A 21237-nucleotide genomic window follows, 5' to 3' on the forward strand; every position below is an offset into this window, starting at 1 on the left:
CCTTCCTTAAAAGAGTTCAAAGCAGAAGTTATATACTCTCAACTATTTCTGTGAGTCTGTGCTTATTTGGTAATTTGTAGGGATTTCATTGTGGGTTTCCCATATTGAAACCCAGGAATGACAGCATTGAAGTATTGAAGGTTTTTTTCTTAAATAAAAAATATTGAAATGCCGATGGCTTATTGTTTGGTAGCTGTTTTAGAACTATCAAGAGAAAAATGACATTTGCTGTATTTTCTAAACTTTCTTAGTTAATATATTATACTTTTATTTGGTATAAACATACAGTATCATAATAATAATAATAATAGTAGTAAAGTTGGAAGGGACCTTGGAGGTCATCTAGTCCAACCCCCTGCTCGGGCAGGAAACCCTACACCATTTCAGACAAGTGGCTGTCCAGTCTCTTCTTAAAAACTTCCAGTGTTGGAGCATTTACTGCTTCTGGAGGCAGGCTGTTCCACTGATTAATTGTTCTCACTGTCAGGAAGTTTCTCCTTAGTTCTAGGTTGCTTCTCTCCTTGATTAGTTTCCACCCGTTGCTTCTTGTCCTGCCTTCAGGTGCTTTGGAAAATAGCTTAATTCCCTCTTCTTTATGGCAGCCCCTGAGATATTGGAATACTGCTATCATGTCCCCCCTTGTCCTTCTCTTCGTTAAACTAGACATACCCAATTCCAGCAACCGTTCCTTATATGTTTTAGCCTCCAGTCCCCTAATCCTCTTTGTTGCTCTTCTCTGTACTCTTTCTAGAGTCTCAACATCTTTTTTACATCGTGGTGACCAAAACTGGATGCAGTATTCCAAGTGTGGCCATTACCAAGGCAATGTCTGTATATCCATAATTTGAGCCTGATTCCTTATAGGGATTTGACTGATCATAGAAAATGGTAATAAAGATAGGAAATTTGTTACTATAAATGGAACGGCAGGCCTGAGAGCCATTCACATTAACTATACGAGGGAGTAGTTGATGGCTGTGTGTTTATTTGTAGTGCTCATAAAGTTGAAGTATTAAACATGGGTGTAAGCAGTTATTTCTTTTTCTTTAGAATCACGCTGTGATAAAGACATGGATACTCTTAGTGGTTATGCTTTGTGCCTTCCTAATCTCACCAGGATGCATTTTGTTGAACATCGCCCCAAATTTTGTATAGAAATTAAGGTGAGTATATCAGGAATTTGATACAATCAATACTTTGTGTTCACATTGTTGCTATTATACTACTTTAATTTTATTAGCCGAATGAATGAAATGTTAAACAATGTTGAAACATACTGTAATTTTACTATTTGGTTTCCATTAAAGGAAATAATTTTAAAGGATGAAATGGTATTTTACAACTTATTTAAAATCATAAAAAGTTTTGAATCCCATTAATCAGGCATAATTATTTAGAATAGAACTATAACATAGGTCATTTTGTATACCCATCCTGATGGCTACTTCTCATAAAGGAAGTAGAATGAAACTGTGTTCTTAGAACGATTTTGTTCCAGCATTCCTCCTTAATGACATCAAATACATTGAAATTATTATTCTTTTTTGAGTGGCACTTATGCAGATTTAAATATTTGAAAATTTGAAATTTGAACAATGGAAAAATTTTAGAACCGTTTAGATTTATGCCAAATACTTCTGGGAATATACGAAATGTTGTATAGCAAGAGTAAAATAAATATTTCTGTTTTTTGTGTGTATTAGGGCTAGAACGTTTGTGTACTGCTTTTCATAAGATTTCACCAAAAGATTGAAAGTTCCTAAAGACCTTATTAGTTATTGGGAGGGCATGGGGGTTGGGTTGTATTACTTTTAAATACAAAGTGAAGGTGTTCTAAATTTTAAACTGCATTTATTCTTGCAGCCAAAATGTGGATTTCTCCCCTTTTCCAGTCATGTTTCACAAGAGATAAAATATAAAGTTTGTCGTTACTGCATGCACCAGCATCTAAAGGTAATGTACAACTTAAGTGAATTGTAAGCTTTTGATAGCAGAGTGGAATTAATACTCCATTTGAATATGGCACATGAGATTATTTATAAGTCAAAACTCACTTCTTTTTCAGCTGTGAAGGCCATTTTATTTGCATTAATCCACACTTTCATGAAAATGGAGGGAAATGCTTTTGTTGGGAAAAGTGTGAAGGAGAATGTTGGAAATTGTAACTTTCTTAAAATGGGAGGACAGGGACACAAAAGGCAGGAGGGGAAGTGTCTGGAGATGTTGATGAACTCCCAGCTTGAACAGTTCCGGAAATTAAATTAGCTGGAAATTTGAGAAATAAATGAATGCATAATTGGAAAATCATATATTCTGTTTGTCAACAGGTAGCAAAAGGGAAGTGGAAACATCTAAGTAAATATTGTCCTCTAGATCTATTCTCAGGGTAAGAAAGTGTATTTCATAGTTTATGTATATTTCTTTTATTATGCTGTTGCTGTTATACTTAGTTCTTGTTTTGAACAATTCTGCTATATGAAATCTTAAGAACTTTGCTCCTAATGTGAAACATTTCAGTCTGTTAATCCAGAGGTTCCCAACCTTTTGAGCACCAGGGACTGGCTCCGTGGAGAGCATTTTTTCTGCGCTAGGGTCACCTCGGGCGGGGTGACCCTAGCGCTGGCAGGATGTTTGGGGTGGGGCGATGCTAGCGCTGGTGGGATGCTTGGGGGCAGGGTGACGCTAGCCTGGTGGGATGCTCGGAGGAGGTGAGGCGATGCTAGCGCCGGTGACGTGTGCATATGCACTGGCCATTCCTTCACGCAGCCCGGTGGCCAAGCAGTTGGGGACCCCTGTGTTAATCAACATAGAGCTGCATGGATAAGGTTATGGAAAGAAGCTAATAATGTGCTAATTGGTAAAATAATTGGAACAATTTTCAGGAAAAAATGTGAAAAATATGGGTCTTACAAATGACTTCTAAGTGGATCTATTTTAGGATTAAAGTGGGGAATAGTTCCAGTCATAAGATCATAGAGTTAGAAATAAAATACTGATGTGTTTGAAAGTAGATCTGATAGATCAGAGAGAATGTTTATTTTAGTGGTGGATTGGTTATACTTTATTTTAAATATTCATTTTTTTTAATATATTTTAGAAATAAACAGCGAATGCACTTCGCCTTGAGAAATCTATTATATGAAGCACAGAATAATTTAAAAATATTTAAGGTAAGGTGCTCTGAATTTTTCAAGGAAGCTTTTGTTCCTCATCCAGCCTATTTCACTTTATTATTTTTGTTCTAATGTGCTTAATTAGGAAGCAGTTTCTGAGGGTCCAAGCTTCCACCTCCATGATTTAATTAAAACAGCAATCAACACTTTGCTTACTGGGCAAATTACTTATACTGATGTTGTTTGAAATAATCCAATAATCCTTTCCCCTTTTTTATTTTCTGAAAATAATTCAGAAATGTGCTTAATGAACATGATTTGGAAGTTTAAAGTAGAGAAATGTTATAGAAGAGTGAATGATTCTGCAAATTTGGACAAAAGTATAAAAAATAATGATAGATCTGGTTGAGAATTATTAAGCTCATTTGAGAAAGCATACACTAGTTAGAAGCTGTAATAAGCATACATTTTTGGAAGTATATATGTCCCTTTGTGACAGTCTTGGATTGAAGTTGAGTAGGGATCAATTACAACAGGTTAGCATTTCTGTGATCCTACAGAAGACACAGACATCAAAGATTAGAGATACTGGGCTTCTTCTTCTTTGTTTTTTTTATAAAGAAGGACTACAAGAAACTATGTTACATATGCAACATAGCTTCAGGTGTTTGAAGTCCAGCATTTAAATGCAAGGGCAGAGGTTAATTACTAGTGTAACCAGCCTCTCTTTTCATCCCAGTTTATCCTGTCTCTCCACTACGATCTGTGTGACCTGTTAGGGTTGAATATGCTAGCCTAGCTGCCATTATCTTCTGCTGTAGAAGGCTGGAGTCTATAAAGTTCTTTGATGGAGTAGTTCCCTCCTGTAAATTTTTTCAAGGTTTGGAAGGCCCTGCTTCATCCTCCTTTCCCCCAGGTCCTTCAGTCTTCCAGATCAGTTTCAGTCCCCCAGCTTCTGTGCTGTTCATCAACCAGCTATGCTGGTAGCAATAGCAATAACATTTAGACTTATATACCCCCCCATAGTGCATTACAGTACTCTGTATAGTTTACAATGTCAGCATTATTTGTATATGGCCCCCAACAGCCTGGGTCTTCATTTTAATGACCTTGGAAAGATGAAGTTGGGTCAACTTTGAGCCTCATCAGGATCAAACTCTAAGCTGTGGGCAGAGTTTGCCTGCACTTAACCACTATACTCTAGGGCACCTATGTATATCTAATAGTGAATGAATGCCTGATGAACATCAGTCTCTATTTCAGCTTAAATTATTGCTGGCTGGAAGTGCCATTGCCTCCTCCTCCTCCTCCATAAGTAGGATGAAATCAATGTAACAATCTCTAGCATTTGCAGACCTACATTCATATTCAGAAGGGTTTTTTCATTCCAGTTTTGGTTGATTTCAGCCTATGAATCTTAACTAAATATTTTTTCTCTTTTGTAAATTATATCTTAATTTTTATACCTACTATTGGAGCAGAAATATATAGAGATTTTGATAGCTGTTCTTTGCTGTGATGGGGGGGGGGAAGAAATATGAGGAAAGCAGTGAATTGGGCGGAGTCTTAAAACTTTCTCTCTACCTGCTGCTTTCATTTTCCAAATAATGTATTTCTCCTGCTTCATTTAATTTGTCTTGATGATCACGTAGTTACATAGGGATCTATTATTTATCACTGAGTAAAAGCTTGGTGAAGTAGTTTCCAGCTAAGAATTACTTACTCTTAGCTTTCCAGTTGCAAGATGCATTATCCCACACTAATTATAATGCAGATTGTCATAACATATGTATATAGCTTTCACAGTATTCCCTTTCAGAATAGCAAATTATCAAAGTAAAGAGAAAAGCAAGAAGGAGTAAGTGAACAAAGGCAGGAGAGAGGAAAAAGAGAGAAAGACTAATTAAATCTAGTTTACACCAGCACCATACATTTTACCTGTTCATTACTTTCTATCCTTGGAATCCATTCTTATTTCTACCAAATGCAAATATTGTCATATATTGGTTTCTGTTCTTTAAATTTCTCATTTGTTCTTTAATTTTCTCTTGTCTTTGAGGATCTCATCAACTTTATTCAACCAGGATTTTTTTTTTCACTTTTTCTCACCTCTCAAAAATTTTCCTCACTTCTTTCATATATTTATTTTATGTTATTTTATTTATTAAATTTCTAAGGTGCCCTACAAAATGTCTCTGGGTGGCTTACAAATTAATATACCATTTGAGATTGGCTCATTCATTCTCTCTTCAGAATTCTTTAATACTGGTTACTCACTTTTGCGTTCAATTCACACACATTATAATTCATTACTGATTTCATCTTTAACTGTTTTACTACACAAACTTTCATGCCTAATATATTCAGCTTAGTTTTAAAGTTCCTTTTGACACATGCAACTCTCACTTCCCTATTTTGAGGCTCTTATGCTCTTATGTTCACTAAACATTACAAGTCTGCTTCTTTTGCACCAGCATTTACATGTCTTGCAGTTTGGTCCATCCATTTTCCTATACAAATTCATCTTCTTGTTTGTATCACCATTGATATAACTTCCAGTCATTTATTGTACATTCTTTGGTGTTTTATAAGTCAATTTTCAGCTCCATACTCTTTGAAGCACTGTTTAACATTCTCTACAGCAGGGGTGTCAAACTGCTGGCCCGTGGGCCGGATGCGTCATGCCAAAACCACAACCACCCCATTGCTGGCAATGGGAAAAAAGTCGCAATACGTCGTGACATGTCACATGACATTGCGAGTTTGACACCCCCGCTCTATAGCCAGTGGTAATTCTCAGTCAAGTCCATCATTAATTTTTTTATCCTTCTTTTCAGATTTGCAGATGTACATTTACTGTTCTTCTATAAAAATTTTTTTTCAGTTTCTACATCAATTTTATTAACCATATCCTTGAATTAACTTCACTCCTAATTTTCATTGACTTTTAACATTTTGATTGTTCGTATTGTTCATTGCTTTCCTAGATATTATCCTTTTCTGTGCATACCCATTATATATAGTAATACCTTTCATCATTCCACTAAGCATTCATTTTCATACTTCCTGTTGATATCAGTCCAGATACTACTATAGCACTCTGTGACATAATTCTTTTTATTCTCTTCCAAATACTCTCTTATGTTTAGTTACCATTCATTCTGTTGGGATTGTAATTTGTCTTGTAATGCTTTTCCTAAAGGACTTATGCTTTTTCTTCCTGAAGTTTTATGTTCACTAATTGTTCATTTTTTTCCCCTTTGCCACACTATTTTCCCCCAAGTTCAGTTTTTGACAATACTAGAATACCGTCTGCCATATTCAAAACATTTTATTAGGTATTCTTTATCTTAATAATGGAATCAATCTTTTTTTCTTGACCACATTAAATCAGAGTTTTTCATATTTTCCCCAAAAACTGACACCATCATTCACTGGAATGTAATTATGACTCATTTATGATTTTTAATAAAAATGATGCTACACTTCAATTGTTAGATGGCCCAGACATTGGCATTTGAACACAGATCTTTTTAACGTTCATATTTTATTGTATTTTACTAATCTTGGTGAAATGTTGATATATATATATATTGCTAGTCCATGTATGATATGCCATATGCTAAATAAATATGAATTTACTTCTTCATATATACTCAGAACAATCTTGATGATAGAAATTCACACTTCAAAATATATTTTAGCCTTTTCATTCATAATTAAACCTATACCTACACTTCAGTGCATCTTATTCATCAATCCTTTCCCCCAAGATTAGACCTTCATTCAAATCTGTGTTTTTCTCCTTTCTTGCAGTTTCATGAACACACAACATATCTGCTTTTTTCTTCTTTTTCCTTCATTAATTTATTTACTTTACATTTACTTTTCTTACATTTTGAGTTGCAAAAAATATACAGTATAGTACTAGGTCATCACCTATAGATATCAAGCTCCAGTGCCCATCATGGCTTTGTTCCACCAAAGTGTAGACTAGATTACCAGCCATAGTCATTTCTATGCCATCTGCAGCATACACTGATAATGATAAGATCAGGACCAATTAGGTTTTTCACATATTGCCTAATATGCTGTACATTTTTAAAAATTCTGGTTTTAACTCAAAATAAACTCATGTTATTTTATGCAAGCTAGGTTCTTAATTTAGAGATTATCTTGCAAGCCAACTTACTATTCTTTGCATCCCACCTATGAAGTACTGGGAGTATAACCAGAAGGTTTGGTTGGGATGCCCCATTTACAACTGTTGACTTATTTTTGTTACTATTTTAAAAGTATTAATTAACTTCTTTTCTGTTACAGAATGGTGAATTAATTTATGGCTGCAAAGATAATGAGGATTCTCTCTCTGATTTGAATGAACTTGCTTGCCATCTGAAGCCTTTCTTCTTTCCTTCAAATGGCCTGGTCAGTGGGCCTCATTGTACAAGGACAATTCTGAAAGAATTGATCCACGTAATAACAACAATTTTATTGAGTAATACAGATACCTGTAAAGCAGGTGATTTGAAGACAGTTCACACCTCACAAGGTAGAAGCTATTGTGAAGCCAGTGCTTTCAGTAAAGAGCTAGTGCGGAATGGTAAGAATTTTTTTGCTTTTTGCTGCAAAATATCTATGTCATTCTGGCCTCTTCACATCCCAAAATATACCATTTAAAATTTGCTTTGTTTTCAGTTTTAATACAGAATTTACTTTGTATGCATTGGTTTATAATATGAAAAACTTCAGCTTTTTTAAAAAAGGATCAACTAGCCACTCTAAGGATGGCTGAGGTACTTTCCAGAGAGAAGAAATTAAGCAGAAACCTACTAGTAACAGTTATCTCTGATTAACCTGGATTACTGATAAAAATATAATGGGAATAAACCTATTCCCTTTTTTTTGCAAAAGTGATGCTTTTTGTAGTTTGTATGGTGTGAAATAATTTACCCATCCTCTCAGTGCTATCTATGATTAGATTTCCCTTCTATTTTTCTTTTTTTACTACTACTGAGTTACATGCTGAACATTGTGACATACGTCTGCAACATTAAGGAAATGCCATTATTCAAGACATTAATGCATAGATCACTATAGAAAGCATAAAATGTATTTTAGGCATCTACTTTTCCAATTCAGAAACACTTAAATTATTGGCTTCTGTTAATCCAGAATATTTGTTTTATACTTAGTGCCACATTCATAATAAAATTATACTATAATATGAAAGAGATAATTCCATTATGTAAAATGTACGGTACTTTCATATACAGATTAGTTAAAGCAAATAGTCTGTTCTAATTATTCCTTCTCCTGAATAATCAGAGAAAAACCGAGCACATACAAAATAATGAAATATTATTTTTCTAAAAACATTTCCCACAAATTCTGAATGAACTTAGACAACGTTTTACGATATGCTGTTTAGAATCATTTTTGTAGAACCTTCTCTCATATAGGGAAAGAACGACACAAATCTGATTTCACTGCTTCTCCTTCGGAAGATTTCTAGAGCAAGAAACTGACTTGCAGAGCTTCTTTTTCCCATTTTTGAAATCTGTGTTTATATATTAGAAGGATCACACCTAGATTCTTTCCTACGTTTATGCCGCTTGATGTTTTTGGTCAGAGAGATTGGTATATCCACTGTTAAAACTGTTTGAAACTTATTCTTTTTAGCTAAAAACAAAGTAGAGACCTCTGGCTTGCCAAAGGGATGTCTCCTTTACAAAACACTTCAGGCTCAAATGCTGGATACACTGGATATAGAAGGGATTTATCCTTTATACAACAGAGTTGAACAATACTTGGAAGAGTTTCCCAAAGAGAGGTAAGTTGTACTCGGATTCAGATCAGCAAACTATTAGGGTCAGAGGAGACATAATTATGCAGCATTTCTTTAAAACAATGGCTCTTTAACCCCTCTCAGTCTTAGAGTATGACTTTGGACTTGAAGAGTTAGTATGACCCTGTCACTTGACCCTAAACTGTATTATCCAACTATGTCTACAAATATACTATATCCAACTATAGTATTTCTGTTAAGTCTAAAATTTGTACCCTAAAATTAGGAAATTATTCAGTAGTTTGTCATAATAATGAGGATGTTTTCTCCATTAGCAAAACAAAAAAATGGAAACTGAAGTTTCTATCCCAATAGCTTTTTTTCAGAAATATCTGAATCAATTGTTTAGATATAAATAAATTAGAAAATGTAATGTTTTGGGAGGGGGTCTTCCTTGAATTTTATTTAACAATTGTCAGAGATACACTGCAAAGTGTTTATAATTCTAACTGATTTTAAGAATGAAGGTTTCTGCATTTTTCAAGAAAATTATGGCTTCCTTCAAATGCAGTTTCTCGAAAATGAAAAGTATTCTTGCTATGTATAAATATTTTATTTTTTACATGCTCAAATCATATAGGCAATATGCCTAAATTTTAAAGAAAATGGGAATGACAATAAATCTGGTGTAGGAAGAATATTTGTTTCCAGTCATTGTTGCCTTACCAAACCATATTGAGCAAACATCTTTCTACTTTTTAAAAAATTACATTTTTGTCTTTCTTGTTTATATGCTTTATTTACTTTGTTCAACTATTACATTAGACATAAATTTGGTGCAAATTCATTTCTTTATTTAAAATAAGGTCACCCAACTCCCAGCGACTCTGGTGGATAAAAAATAAAAATGAAATAGCCTAAGAATACTGTTCAAGAATTTAGAACTTCTTGGAGTAGAACTGTGGTACATATTTTATGCATACAGTGTATATAGAAAGTCTACATACTCCTGTTAAAATGCCAGGTTTTTGAGATGTAAAAAAATTAGACCAAGATAAATCACTTCAACATTTTTTCCACCTTTCATATAACGTATAAGCTGTGAAATTCAGTTTGAAAAATTAACTGAAATCTTTTAGGGGGGAAAATAATATGGTAGTAAGATCTATCTTGGTCTGATTTTTTTTTTAATCTTAAAAATTGGCATTTTAACAAGGATTTGTACACTTTCTACTACATCATTCATATTTGGCTTATAGTATTAATAGTAATGTGTTGTACACTTTTGGGGAACCAAAATAATTCATAAACTAAGGGGGAGACATTGGTTAAGTAAGCTGTAATATGGAGAAGAAATATATTAAGAAGAATATCTAATGGGGGGTACTTCTTCCTTAAATAGCTCAATGCAAGCTGAGGCTATTCAGGGCACGTGGAGCTTATCATTAAATGTGGGAAGTGGGGTACCAAGGTGGTAAGAACCTTCAGCTTTAAAAGTAGCATGCCAGGAACCTTTATTGAAGTCATTCAACACAACAAATAACTTCTTGCAGTCGTCATGTCACTGCAAAACCAAAGGCAAAAGGTTTATTTTGAAGAGTTCTTATTTTGCAATGTTGCTTTCTTCACTGTCTTATGTAATTTTAGGCAGCGGTCACTAGAGGGGACAGTAGCCTCACTTGTCATGCACTTGAACTGTGGGATTTCTGAAATAGCAACTGAAATAATTTTTTTGCAGTTGTTTCATGGTACAGAAATCTGGTTTACTTTCAGTTCTGGGACTTTGCATTTCACTTTATTTATTTTTTGAATGCATTTCTTTATTTTTTAGGAACGTACTACAGATTGATGGGCCTTATAATGAATCATTCTATGAGAAGTTACTAGATCGCTCAAGTGAGGATGATGGAACTATAGCGTATGCATTGACAAAGGTACCTACCTTATTTTGACATCTCATTTCTTGCTAAAGACACAGGAAGTTTAAAATGTAGCATAGTTAGTAACATATATTGTCCTTTGGAAAATAGAAAACAACACAGGATGCTTTGTTGAGCTATCATTCTCTATAAACACCAACACCAGTTATCTTCTTCAACAAAATGCTGTAGGATGAGGAAGAAATTAAAAGACCATCTAGGCATGTACTCTTGATTTTGTATTGTGTGTAATATTTTTATTTCTATTTCAATTTAATCCTATCCTTGGGAAAGCTTTTACTATATTTACTTTCAAATATTGGGTACTGTTTTGAGAATATAAATATATCAAGTAAAATTGAGATAGAAATACATTTAATATCCTCTATTCAAAAGAAGCAACATACTGAAACTTTTGAATTAAAACCAGATTTTTTCTCCATCTAATTAGTTTTTCCTAACTGAATTTACATTGTAGTTCTCTTGTAAATCCTTAAATAGGGAAATAGCCACACACACACACACACACACACACACACACACACACACACACACATATCAGTATATGTATACATATGTGCGTGTGCATGCAACTGGATAGTATAGTGGTTAGTGGCACCCTTTGATGTGGGAGACTGGAGTCCAAATCCCACCTGACATCTACCTTACCAGTCAGGGTTTTTGGGCAAAGACTCCCTAAAGCTTCACCTGTTTATCTCAAATATCAGAGTGACAAGAACTAGGAGAGTCATGCCGACTCAGATGTCACCCAGATTAACAAGGTCTGCAGTATCAGAGTCTGAAGGAGGAACTAGAGAGGATGTGGAAAATAGACACCAAAGGGGTCCCAGTGATAGTAGAAGCCCTCAGGATTGTGACTCCTAAGTGGGGAGAGTGGCTCCAACAGATCCAAGGGACGACTTCAGAGCTCTCTGTCTAGAAGAATGCAGTGCTAGGAACAGCTAAAATACTGCTCAAAACTCTCCAACACCCAAGTCTCTGGTAGATGATCTGAGATTGAGAAAGACACAAACCACCCATAAGGGTGAGAAGGGTTTTTTGTAGATGATGATGATGATGATGAGAGAGAGAGAGAGAGAGAGAGAGAGAGAGAGAGAGAGAGAGAGAGAGAGAGAGAGAGAGAGAGAGAGAGAGAGAGAGAGGGATGGATGTTTTTCAGTTCTTGTTGCTTGGTAGATGACTATAGACTTGATTTTTGTTACAGGTTCAGCAGTATAGAGTTGCAATGACAGCAAAGGACTGTTCCATAATGATTGTGCTTTCACCTTGTCAACAAGATGAATGGTAATGTCTAAGATAAATATTCTATTTAAAAAAACTCCCAATATTTATCTATATACAAGTATCAGTTCAGAAAGTGCTGTATTAGCATACTGCCTATATTGATTGTAATCCTCTGTATTCTCCATACAGGAAAGGTAGAAAATAAGTAACGTGAGTGAGTGAGGATTATTTCTCATGTCCTTTCCTCCCTGCAATATAGCAAGATTCCTGCCTACCGTCTGGGACTGAGCTGGCGTTAGAGTCCCTCAGGCTTATGGTTCTGGCATACTTCAGTCTGCCCTCTCTAATCCCGGGGTCAGAGGTAGTGGAGCATTTCACAGCCACCATGGCAGCTGTTGACCTGGACCAACTAATTCATGGCCCTACTCACACGGGGTCACAGGGATATTGGAATTTTGTGAGATTTAGCAATCTTTAAAATGATGGCCATGAAAAACTGCATTAATTTTAGCACGTAATAGAAGCCCTGGTTCTTGATGGCTGCCATATTTCAGTCATCTGATGCCTTAAGAGTTGCACAGTGGAAAGATGAACTTTCCTCAAAAACATTTTATCTGATATCTGGACAAAATGTGTGATTCTGCTGTGCAGCTTTTCAAGACGAAATATATAATTTTTGTATGCAATGTATAGTTTCACTTAAGGTCAGATGTTTCATTATCCAAACTGGGTAATGTCATCAGTGCTCGTGAGGATGTTGCCTAGTTTGGGTAATCAAAAGTCTTCAAGAAAACCATCAAGCTCAGAGAGCACCAAGGACCCCCTCATTTCAACCCTGAGTTACAAATATTCTCCTTCATTGGCATACATTTATAGTCCATTGCATACATAGATGTACGTTTTTATATCTGTGTCTAATAATCTGAAGGAAATGGAGGAAATATAAAACTAGAAAAGTTTATTTGCATTTTCAACTTTGATTTAAACATAAAAACATTATTGAAAATTAAGATTATTTTATATTTATTTCTAATGCTTCTATACTTCATTTGAAGAGGTTCCAAGTGGTGTACTAAAAGAGCAACAGTAACATAGTGCATATGCCATTGATATCTACAGTAAGCATTTATAAGAATTGAGCCATTTGTCTGTCAGAGTCAATAAAAGGAAAACCGATCAGCCTCTAAGAGCCTTCTGAAACAGGCAAGCTTTATCAAGCTTTCTGAAGGCCATGAGAGTGGGAGTCACCTTTTTCTTAAGAGGGAAAGAGACCCCGCTGTACTTGCTCTCATGCCCCTTCCTATTGAGCTGCACAGTAAGTAGGAACCTCATTTGGACAAAATCTGTCTGGAAAAGAGAAGTCCCCCCCCCAGTTTTAAGCCGTTTACAGCTTTATACTTGGAACATACCAGTAACCAATATAGCTCATAGCAGTGGTGTTATATTGCATACATGAGAAATGCTTGATTTTTCAATCTACTTTGTATTATTGCTACTACTGTAAATTTTAAAGTCCAGACATTCAAAACGTGGGAAGTACCTCTGGAATTGGTGTTAGCAGCCAAGTTGCTTTCTGGGAGTGTAATTATTAATTGTATGTTTTCAAACCGCTAAATTTTGGAAGCTCATATGAGAAGGAAAATTGGCATATGTCCTGTCCTGTATAACAGTAGCAGAGATAGTGTCTTTACTTTCCAAAGAACCTTAGCAACAGTCAATTCCAACATGAGAAATTCCAAGATATAATTTCAGTAATAGATGTAAAGCTATATACCCGTGTATGTTCCTGTGTTCATGAATGTCTAAGTCTTTATTCAGGTTTAGAATATAGATGCATTTATTAGAGAATCAGAATAACTTCATTTTTCCTAGGTTTTCAGTGACAAAATAAGCTATGTAAAATTGCTACTTTAAGATAAGCCTATGGTTAACCTCTCAGTGTAATTTACTCACAAAGCAGTACTGATGGTATAATCATTTAGGAAAGTTTGAAATAAAAAAGTGGTAGGAAAAGTTTCAAACAAATGTTTGCACCACATTTCCTACTGGAAAAGCTATATTTTACTTAAGACCACAAGTACTTTTAAAAAGCAACATCAGCTATAGCTTGTCATCATTAGGATGCAGATAGAGTTTTCATATATGAGGATAACAGTAAAAGTCAGATCCCTCTCTGGAATATCAAATAGTAATTATTATTCTTATTTAAATTTCAGCTCTGAGCAGAAGCCAGTGGTTGTAACATCAAAATCCAGATTCACCTTTTCAGTTTCTGTCCTGGATTTAGACCTGAAGCCATATGAAAGCATTCGTCATCAATATAAGCTTGATGGGAAGATAGTGAATTGTTATCTGAAAAGGACACAAGCCAAAGATGACTCAGTAATGTCAAATCTCTTAAAAGAAAATGAAGATTGCACACTAGTCCTCCATAAAATGTAACTGGCTAAATATTTAACACAGGAAAATTAAGTTATATTGTTTTTCTATTATTTTCAATTGTGCTTTCAATTTATCTGCCTTTCAGAAACACACGACCCCCCCCATTGCCTTGAAGAATGCATTTATTGTAAGAGAGCCATGTACTATTAGTTTGAATGAAATGACTATTCTGACTGTAGAAGAGAATTTGATTGTTCAAATGCAGAAAACCAGTATCCTTATTAAAATTCTAGATGCAGCTATAACTATATGTGAATTGCTGAGTATCACTTGTTTAAAATAAATAAGGTGATCTGATCAAATTCCAAAATTCTTGATTAGAAATAATTCTAGATACTTAACGCTTCTTAGACTGCTCCTTGCATATGTATTGTCTCTTATGTTCAAAGTGATCTTGTGTAGTTGTTCTCCGAATTGTTCAAAACCTATTAAAAAAATTTAATGTATAAAGAAAAATCCCCCTTTCTTAAATAATGATAAAAATAATAAAAGCAAATTATCTCCCTTATTAAACAAGGTTTTAGAAATCATATAATGTAAACAGTTACTATTACAATTAGCCATTTTCAGCAATTCTTTGCTACATATGCCTCATTAATATTTTGATGCCTCAATATCCTTTTCAGTTGTCTAAGCCATTCCGAGGCTTCAATGGGTAACAGTTGAGAAGTTCAAAATATTGCCTTGAATTTTCTCTGGTAATAATTTTTATTTTTCTGTCTGCATTTTTGCTTAGCTTCTCTTTAGACTTTCAACAGCAGCCATTTGCTTTTCTAGGGCATACAAGTTCAGTAGCAATTGGATTTTTTATCCTGAGCTCAACATTATTGAGGTATTAAATGTTCTCAGCAAAGGGAGATCTTTCTCTCTCTCTGTAGGGGATGTTAGGGTTTTTGGGAGTTTTTTTTTTTAACCACATCTTGCACACAAAAATAGAAAATATGCCTTAGATTTTGCAATGGAAGGCCTAGTCTTTCCCTGCTGTGCTGCGCAGTGGCAATTACATGTCATTTCTAATGCAGACTGTGTAATTAGTCCTCTGAATTCAGAATTTTGGGATACAGGTAACTACTTGTAGGTCATTTTAAAACAGGAAGAGAAATTCTAGATTGTCTAATGGTAAAAGTTAAATGTTTACATAAGTAGACAAAGGATTCTTACATGCTGTGAAAAACGTGAAACCAAAGCTGCTTCAGCTATTGAAAAATCGCTGGATTAGAGCCAAAGGTGTCTTGCACCAGAGAAAGCTGTACATCACCGGCTCTCTGAATTGTGTTAATGATGCAAATTCCTGTAGATGTGATTTTGGTAGGCTTGGCAGTAGGCAAGAAGAGTCTTTCTCCTGTCCCTGCGCTCCTTTATGTAAGAACCCCGAGTTCTGCAATTGCTTCTTTGACACCTACCACTTTTTATAGCCTGGCCTTTATTGGCACAACTTATCTTTTGACTGTAATGTATCATCACTAAAATATTTATGTCTGAAAGTATCCCTAAAGATCTCTAATGATATTTTTGTGTGGATTCCAGTTCATTTGCTATTATGATATTAAGTTTAATGTTAATATTTATGAGTATCACGAGTTCTGCTCCTAGATCTATTAATTTTTTAAAAAACCAACCCTGTATTTTGTGATATTTATTCATCTTAATTCTAAGATCTTGTCCTCCTGAGCTTGTGGGCTGCAAGTTAGTGGATGTCAGATAAGGGCATTTTTCTGGAATGTGATTTGAATCCAATAAATTAGTAATGCAGAATTAAATGAACACAACCTTTATTGGTAACTGTGAGTATTGCTAAAGTTGTTCAAAAATATTTTGTTGAAATATTCACATTATAATACAAAGTATTTTCCAGAAAAGCTACCATTCTTAAAGCAAATTAGTAGTAACTAGTAATATATGACACAAACAGCTGTGCAGCAATGGGCTTTTCATTTGGATAAGTATCACCTGCAATATGCAATCAGCAATCGATCAAAATCTACATACATCTAGAAAATGCATATGGGGCAAAATAAGCTAAAAACTTTGCATAGTGCTGTTTTGCTCACTGTTCTATGCAAGACTTTTGTGGCATTCCATGTGTGAATCCAAAACTTGCCTCCAGAAAACAAAATTTGTAATCTTGAATAGAAATTCTAGTTTTGGCAAACTTAAGATAGAACCATTTTGTGTTGGGCTGATATGGTAAGCTGCTAAGTTTAATTAAAGCTGCATTGGCAGATATAAAATGATGAGTGCTTATTAACCAAGGTTTTTAACTTAGATTGTTACATCTTACTGTCTATAACTAGGAAAGCATGGGATGCAAATATTGCTTAAAATGCTCAATTTGAGGCTTTGTATTTGAAAACTGATATAAACTTTGCTTTTTCTAAAAAAAACTATTACAGCACTTTAAAAGAACGGTGAAAACTTTACATAGCTACTTATCTGTTTGGGTCACATTAAAAAAAAATGGATCCTAAGAAATCTAAATATGGAAAAAAATACTGGAATATTTAGGCAAGTTATATGTAGATCGGTGCCATTATTTTTGCCCATTCTGTACTTATTCTTCATGAAGCATGTGGTTAATAAATTGCAGCTTATGCTTTGTAAATTAAAAAGTCTCATTTCTATTTTATGAGTATGATAAACCTGATTTGCCTTCAATCACTGTTTATGGAAGAAGAAGTAGGTATGCTGCTGTATGATGTTTCTGTAGTTTAATTTTAATTACTATCAAACTGTTCTCTATCATTATTCTAGAATCACTGTTACATATATACAGCTGTGAACTGAAACTGCCACTTTTTTTAGACTTGAATTTATCAGGCTGATCTGAGGAGATTTTAGGAACTGATGTAGAAGGGGAAAAACCACTTTGATTCAGAAAGTTAATTTTTTAATGAAATGCATTCTACTCGTATCTGATTTGATGTTTTGTATTTAAAAAGCTGTATTTATTTGTCATGACAATTTATATATATATGTGCCATAATTGTACAGATAGCATGTTTTATGGGTATGGTTTCTAAATGAAAAATAACTTAATGTTTATATTCAATAAAATGATAGATGCGTAACTGGTTTTCCTGGCACTCATTAGTCTTCGGAAATTAAATTGATCAGAGTTTCAATGGAGGCCTCTATCCCAATCACATGCAAGAGACTTCTGAAACCTTGTGGAGCATCTGATGCAAATTTGTCAGCTAGAGCGCCTATAAGAGGAGATGAAATAGAGAGTTAAAACTTATTTCAGATACAAATAGTCGAGCCCTGTTTTTTTAAACCATTGCTTTCTTCCTTGTCAGCAGTTGGTCTCAGAAATTACGTTGGAAAAGCCTAATTGCTACCCAGGTCTTAATGGATGCAGAGCTATTTGTCTACTGAGATTCTCATCCACGTCACAGTTGTCCCAAATGTGCTTTTTCAAGAGGTAATTTGAACTTTTCATTTTTCATCCAAGAAAGATAAAGGTTAACTCTTTTGAATACAACGAAGTCCACAGTCTGGACAGAGAAGACCACTAGTTTAAAAGAGGGGCCAAAGAGGCCACCCATATTAAAACTGAGCAGCCCTCTCTCAATAGAGGGCAAGGGATCTGACACCCCCTATCTCCTGTTTACAACACAGTCCTTTCAACAGTTCCAAGAAGATTCCACAACCATTTGCAGGTTGTTCAGATGATCCTGAGGGATCAGATAAACCAAGTGGCCCCAATGAGTTTCAGAGAGAGTGCTAATGATCAGATGACTGCAAGGAATATAAAATCTTCAATTTCCCCCTCCCTACCATTCAGTCAGAACTGAAGAAGCTTTGTGGATGAGAAGCAAAAGATCTTCAAGGAAAAAACAAAGTCCAGCTGCCTTTTGGAAAGCACCTTTGGGACATGCAGAGCTATACTTCTCTTTAATTGTCTCATGAAAATTGCCTCCTCTGGGCTGACAAGAATGAAAATGTTCAAGCCACTGGGACTATTTGATCTCTTTTTGTATTTTCTTTCTCCCAAAAGAAGAGACTGTTGAGTGGCAGTCAATAATGCAAGCATAGAAGATTGTCAAAATAAAAACAAAATTGAAAGAGATGATTGTGACAAAAGTTTACCTTGTAGTGGTATTTTGTTCAAAATATCCAAGAATGGTATAATGTTTCCTTTTTCATCTACCTGTATCTTCCAAACAATCATTAATTCAAATCTATAAAAGTCAGAAAACAATAATTAAAACAAAGTGCATAAAGAGAGAGAGGGGCATACTCTCATCAATAAAGTGAAGAAAATTAGCTGTATCAAGGACTTTTATTTTAAATACTTTCATCTCATGCAAAGGCAATTTGGAACTCGGTAGTACAAAATATAGTGTTTTGAATTCCTGGACTTGGTATGGTTTTCTGGTGGATGAAAACCCGAAAACTGTTGAAAATGCACAGTTTCTCAGATTTGGTGCAGCCATATTGGCTTTTTCTGATTTCCCTTGTTTTTTTTCCTAACAACGTTGTATCTAATAGGTAACTGGAAAGAAGTTGTGTGAAGGAGATTGGGATCTGCATCTGTGTCAGTACGAAAACTATGGCTACTCAACAGAATTGGACCAAATTTGAGGATGGGGTGGGGGAGGGGGAAAGAAAAGTCAACAAAAGGAAGAACAAATTCAAAAATGGGCCACATGAGGCTAGGCGCTCTGGAGAAAAATATTTCCTCCCAATTTTTTCTATGAGAGAGGCAGAGGTTCAGAATGTTGCCATCCAAGTTCCCCTTGTCATATGACCAGAGGAGCAGGAAAGCTACTCTGTCTTATCCTGTATTTCCTAATGCTTACATAGATACAACATAGGCATTTGGGGAAATAAAACAAATCTACAAGCTATGCTGTGCATCCTTTCCCTACCTTGTTTTCTTATTTGGATTGCGTCATTTTGCTTTAGGTTCATAGTTTTTTAGAACGCCCAACTATCATGAGCTCCTTTATCCATTCACTTTTCCTGCCATGGAATTATTTCTTTCAGTTTATTAAAATAAACTGCTGATTGTATTTATTGTTTTTGTGATTGTTTTTACTATTTTAATGTTTTTAATTGTTTTATAATTTTAGAACAATAAGCTGTCCAGAGTCACTTGTTTGAGTCAGCATGATATAGAAATTGAATAAATATACATAAAGAATACTTTTTTAAAAATCCAAGATATAATCTTTCCTTATGAATGATATCAAATCAAGGACAGCTGCTACTCTTATTGCATTCTTTCATGCTTTAAAGGAGAAATCAGGAATTTCTGGGAGGGCTTGGGAAAAATTGTCTCTTTACAGGAGCTGTAATAAAGCCCATTATGGCTTTTCAATATTTTAAGCTATACTACAGTTGATTAATATGAGGTCTGATATGTGCGTTTTATGGCTTGTAAGAGAACCTGGTTCTTAGCAAGGTTTACAATTATTCTTGCTTTCCCTTAAGTACATTGCTTTAATATCCTTAGGGTCTTTGAATGAGATAGGGTTTAAAGTGTGCACATATGTAAAATGTGCAACATATGTGTACATTTTAAATCCAAGAATACACTAAGGCAGAAGCTTATCTACCTCAAGGATAAAACATCCAGACACAAACTAAGCAATGTGGTATATGAAGCACAGTGCAGTGAGCCATGTGCAGATTTGTACATTGGGGAAACAAAACAATCACTTCATAAACACATGGCACAACATAGGAGAACAAACCCATCGGGACAAGATTCAGCAGTCCATCTGCATTTAAAAGATAAAAGCCACTCTTTTGAAGACAGCAAAGCCTACATTTTGGGCAAAGAGGACAACTGGTTTGAAAGAAGGGTCAAAGAGGCTATCTATGTCAAGACTGAACAGCCCTTTCTCAACAGAGGGGGGGGGGAATATGTCGTCATCTATCTCCAGTCTACCACACAGTTTTTTCAGCAGTTCCAAGAAGGCTCCACACCCATTTGTACTACTCAGGTGACCTTGAGGTAACACATAAACCTCCAAGTGGCCTCAATGACTCTCTTAAAAGAATGCAAATAACCAGCTCTCTGCAAGGAAGATAAATCCTTCCATTCCCCACCATCCAGTCAGAGCTGAAGAAGCTTCTTGGATGAGAAGTGAAATGTCTTCAAAGAAAAACAAGAAAGCCCAGTTGCCTCTTGAAAAAAAAGAAAAAAAGAAAAAGAAAAAAAACACCTTTGGAACACAGCTTCTATAGATATCTGCCACCACAAATCAATATGAATCAATTAAGCTGCCTTACTTGGAAAGTTGAGTGCTTCTTAAGAGCATGTAATCTCCATGTAATCCTTCAGGAAGTACAACAATATCTGGATACTTATTCTATTAAAACAAAAAAGAAATGGTATATTCTATACAAATATAAATTGGATACTACAAAAATTGCAACTTTTATAAGACATGCAGTTAATTAGTATGTACAATAAAGCTGATGAAATTTAACTTCTTAAGTAACAACTTTTATTGCATTGACAGCCCTATCATGATTGCATCAAAGTACGTATTAAGATTTTTGACTTATTTTTATAGCAATATTGGAACAATGATTCATCTCAGAATAACTGAAACAGGCTGATAAGTTTGTCACTTGACTTCTGATCATACTGGCTAGAGGAGCTGGTTGTAGACATACAGATAAGATTTTATTGCTGTTTCAAAAGGGATATAATCTACCTGTACTTATAACCACTCACTTTCCAGTTATCGATTGACTGATTATGTACCTTCAGATA

General features: G+C 34.9%; 2 protein-coding genes across 9 annotated transcripts in view; one reads left to right on the forward strand and one right to left on the reverse strand.

Moving 5' to 3' along the window:
- The window catches only part of IPPK (inositol-pentakisphosphate 2-kinase), a 38506-nt gene extending 20931 nt beyond the window's left edge, over window positions 1-17575 (forward strand). Inside the window, exons 5-13 of the mRNA XM_039348223.1 lie at window positions 1051-1163; window positions 1864-1953; window positions 2328-2386; window positions 3098-3170; window positions 7437-7716; window positions 8796-8946; window positions 10733-10835; window positions 12046-12125; window positions 14282-17575. Coding sequence (XP_039204157.1) covers window positions 1051-1163; window positions 1864-1953; window positions 2328-2386; window positions 3098-3170; window positions 7437-7716; window positions 8796-8946; window positions 10733-10835; window positions 12046-12125; window positions 14282-14507 — 1175 coding nt within the window. The 3' untranslated portion in view covers window positions 14508-17575. The remainder of the gene's footprint in view (window positions 1-1050; window positions 1164-1863; window positions 1954-2327; window positions 2387-3097; window positions 3171-7436; window positions 7717-8795; window positions 8947-10732; window positions 10836-12045; window positions 12126-14281) is intronic.
- LOC120310144 (centromere protein P) overlaps window positions 15408-21237 on the reverse strand; it is a 181284-nt gene continuing 175454 nt past the window's right edge. For all 8 annotated transcript variants that reach the window (XM_039348238.1, XM_039348236.1, XM_039348233.1 and 5 more), the window contains exons 7-9: window positions 20748-20827; window positions 18597-18688; window positions 15408-17710 (exon numbers count right to left, since the gene is read on the reverse strand). In XM_039348238.1, coding sequence (XP_039204172.1) covers window positions 17595-17710; window positions 18597-18688; window positions 20748-20827 — 288 coding nt within the window. In that variant the 3' untranslated portion in view covers window positions 15408-17594. The remainder of the gene's footprint in view (window positions 17711-18596; window positions 18689-20747; window positions 20828-21237) is intronic.

The sequence above is a fragment of the Crotalus tigris genome, unplaced genomic scaffold (genome assembly GCF_016545835.1).
Source record: "Crotalus tigris isolate CLP2741 ecotype Arizona unplaced genomic scaffold, ASM1654583v1 scf7180000018125.1543573, whole genome shotgun sequence".
NCBI lineage: Eukaryota > Metazoa > Chordata > Lepidosauria > Squamata > Viperidae > Crotalus > Crotalus tigris.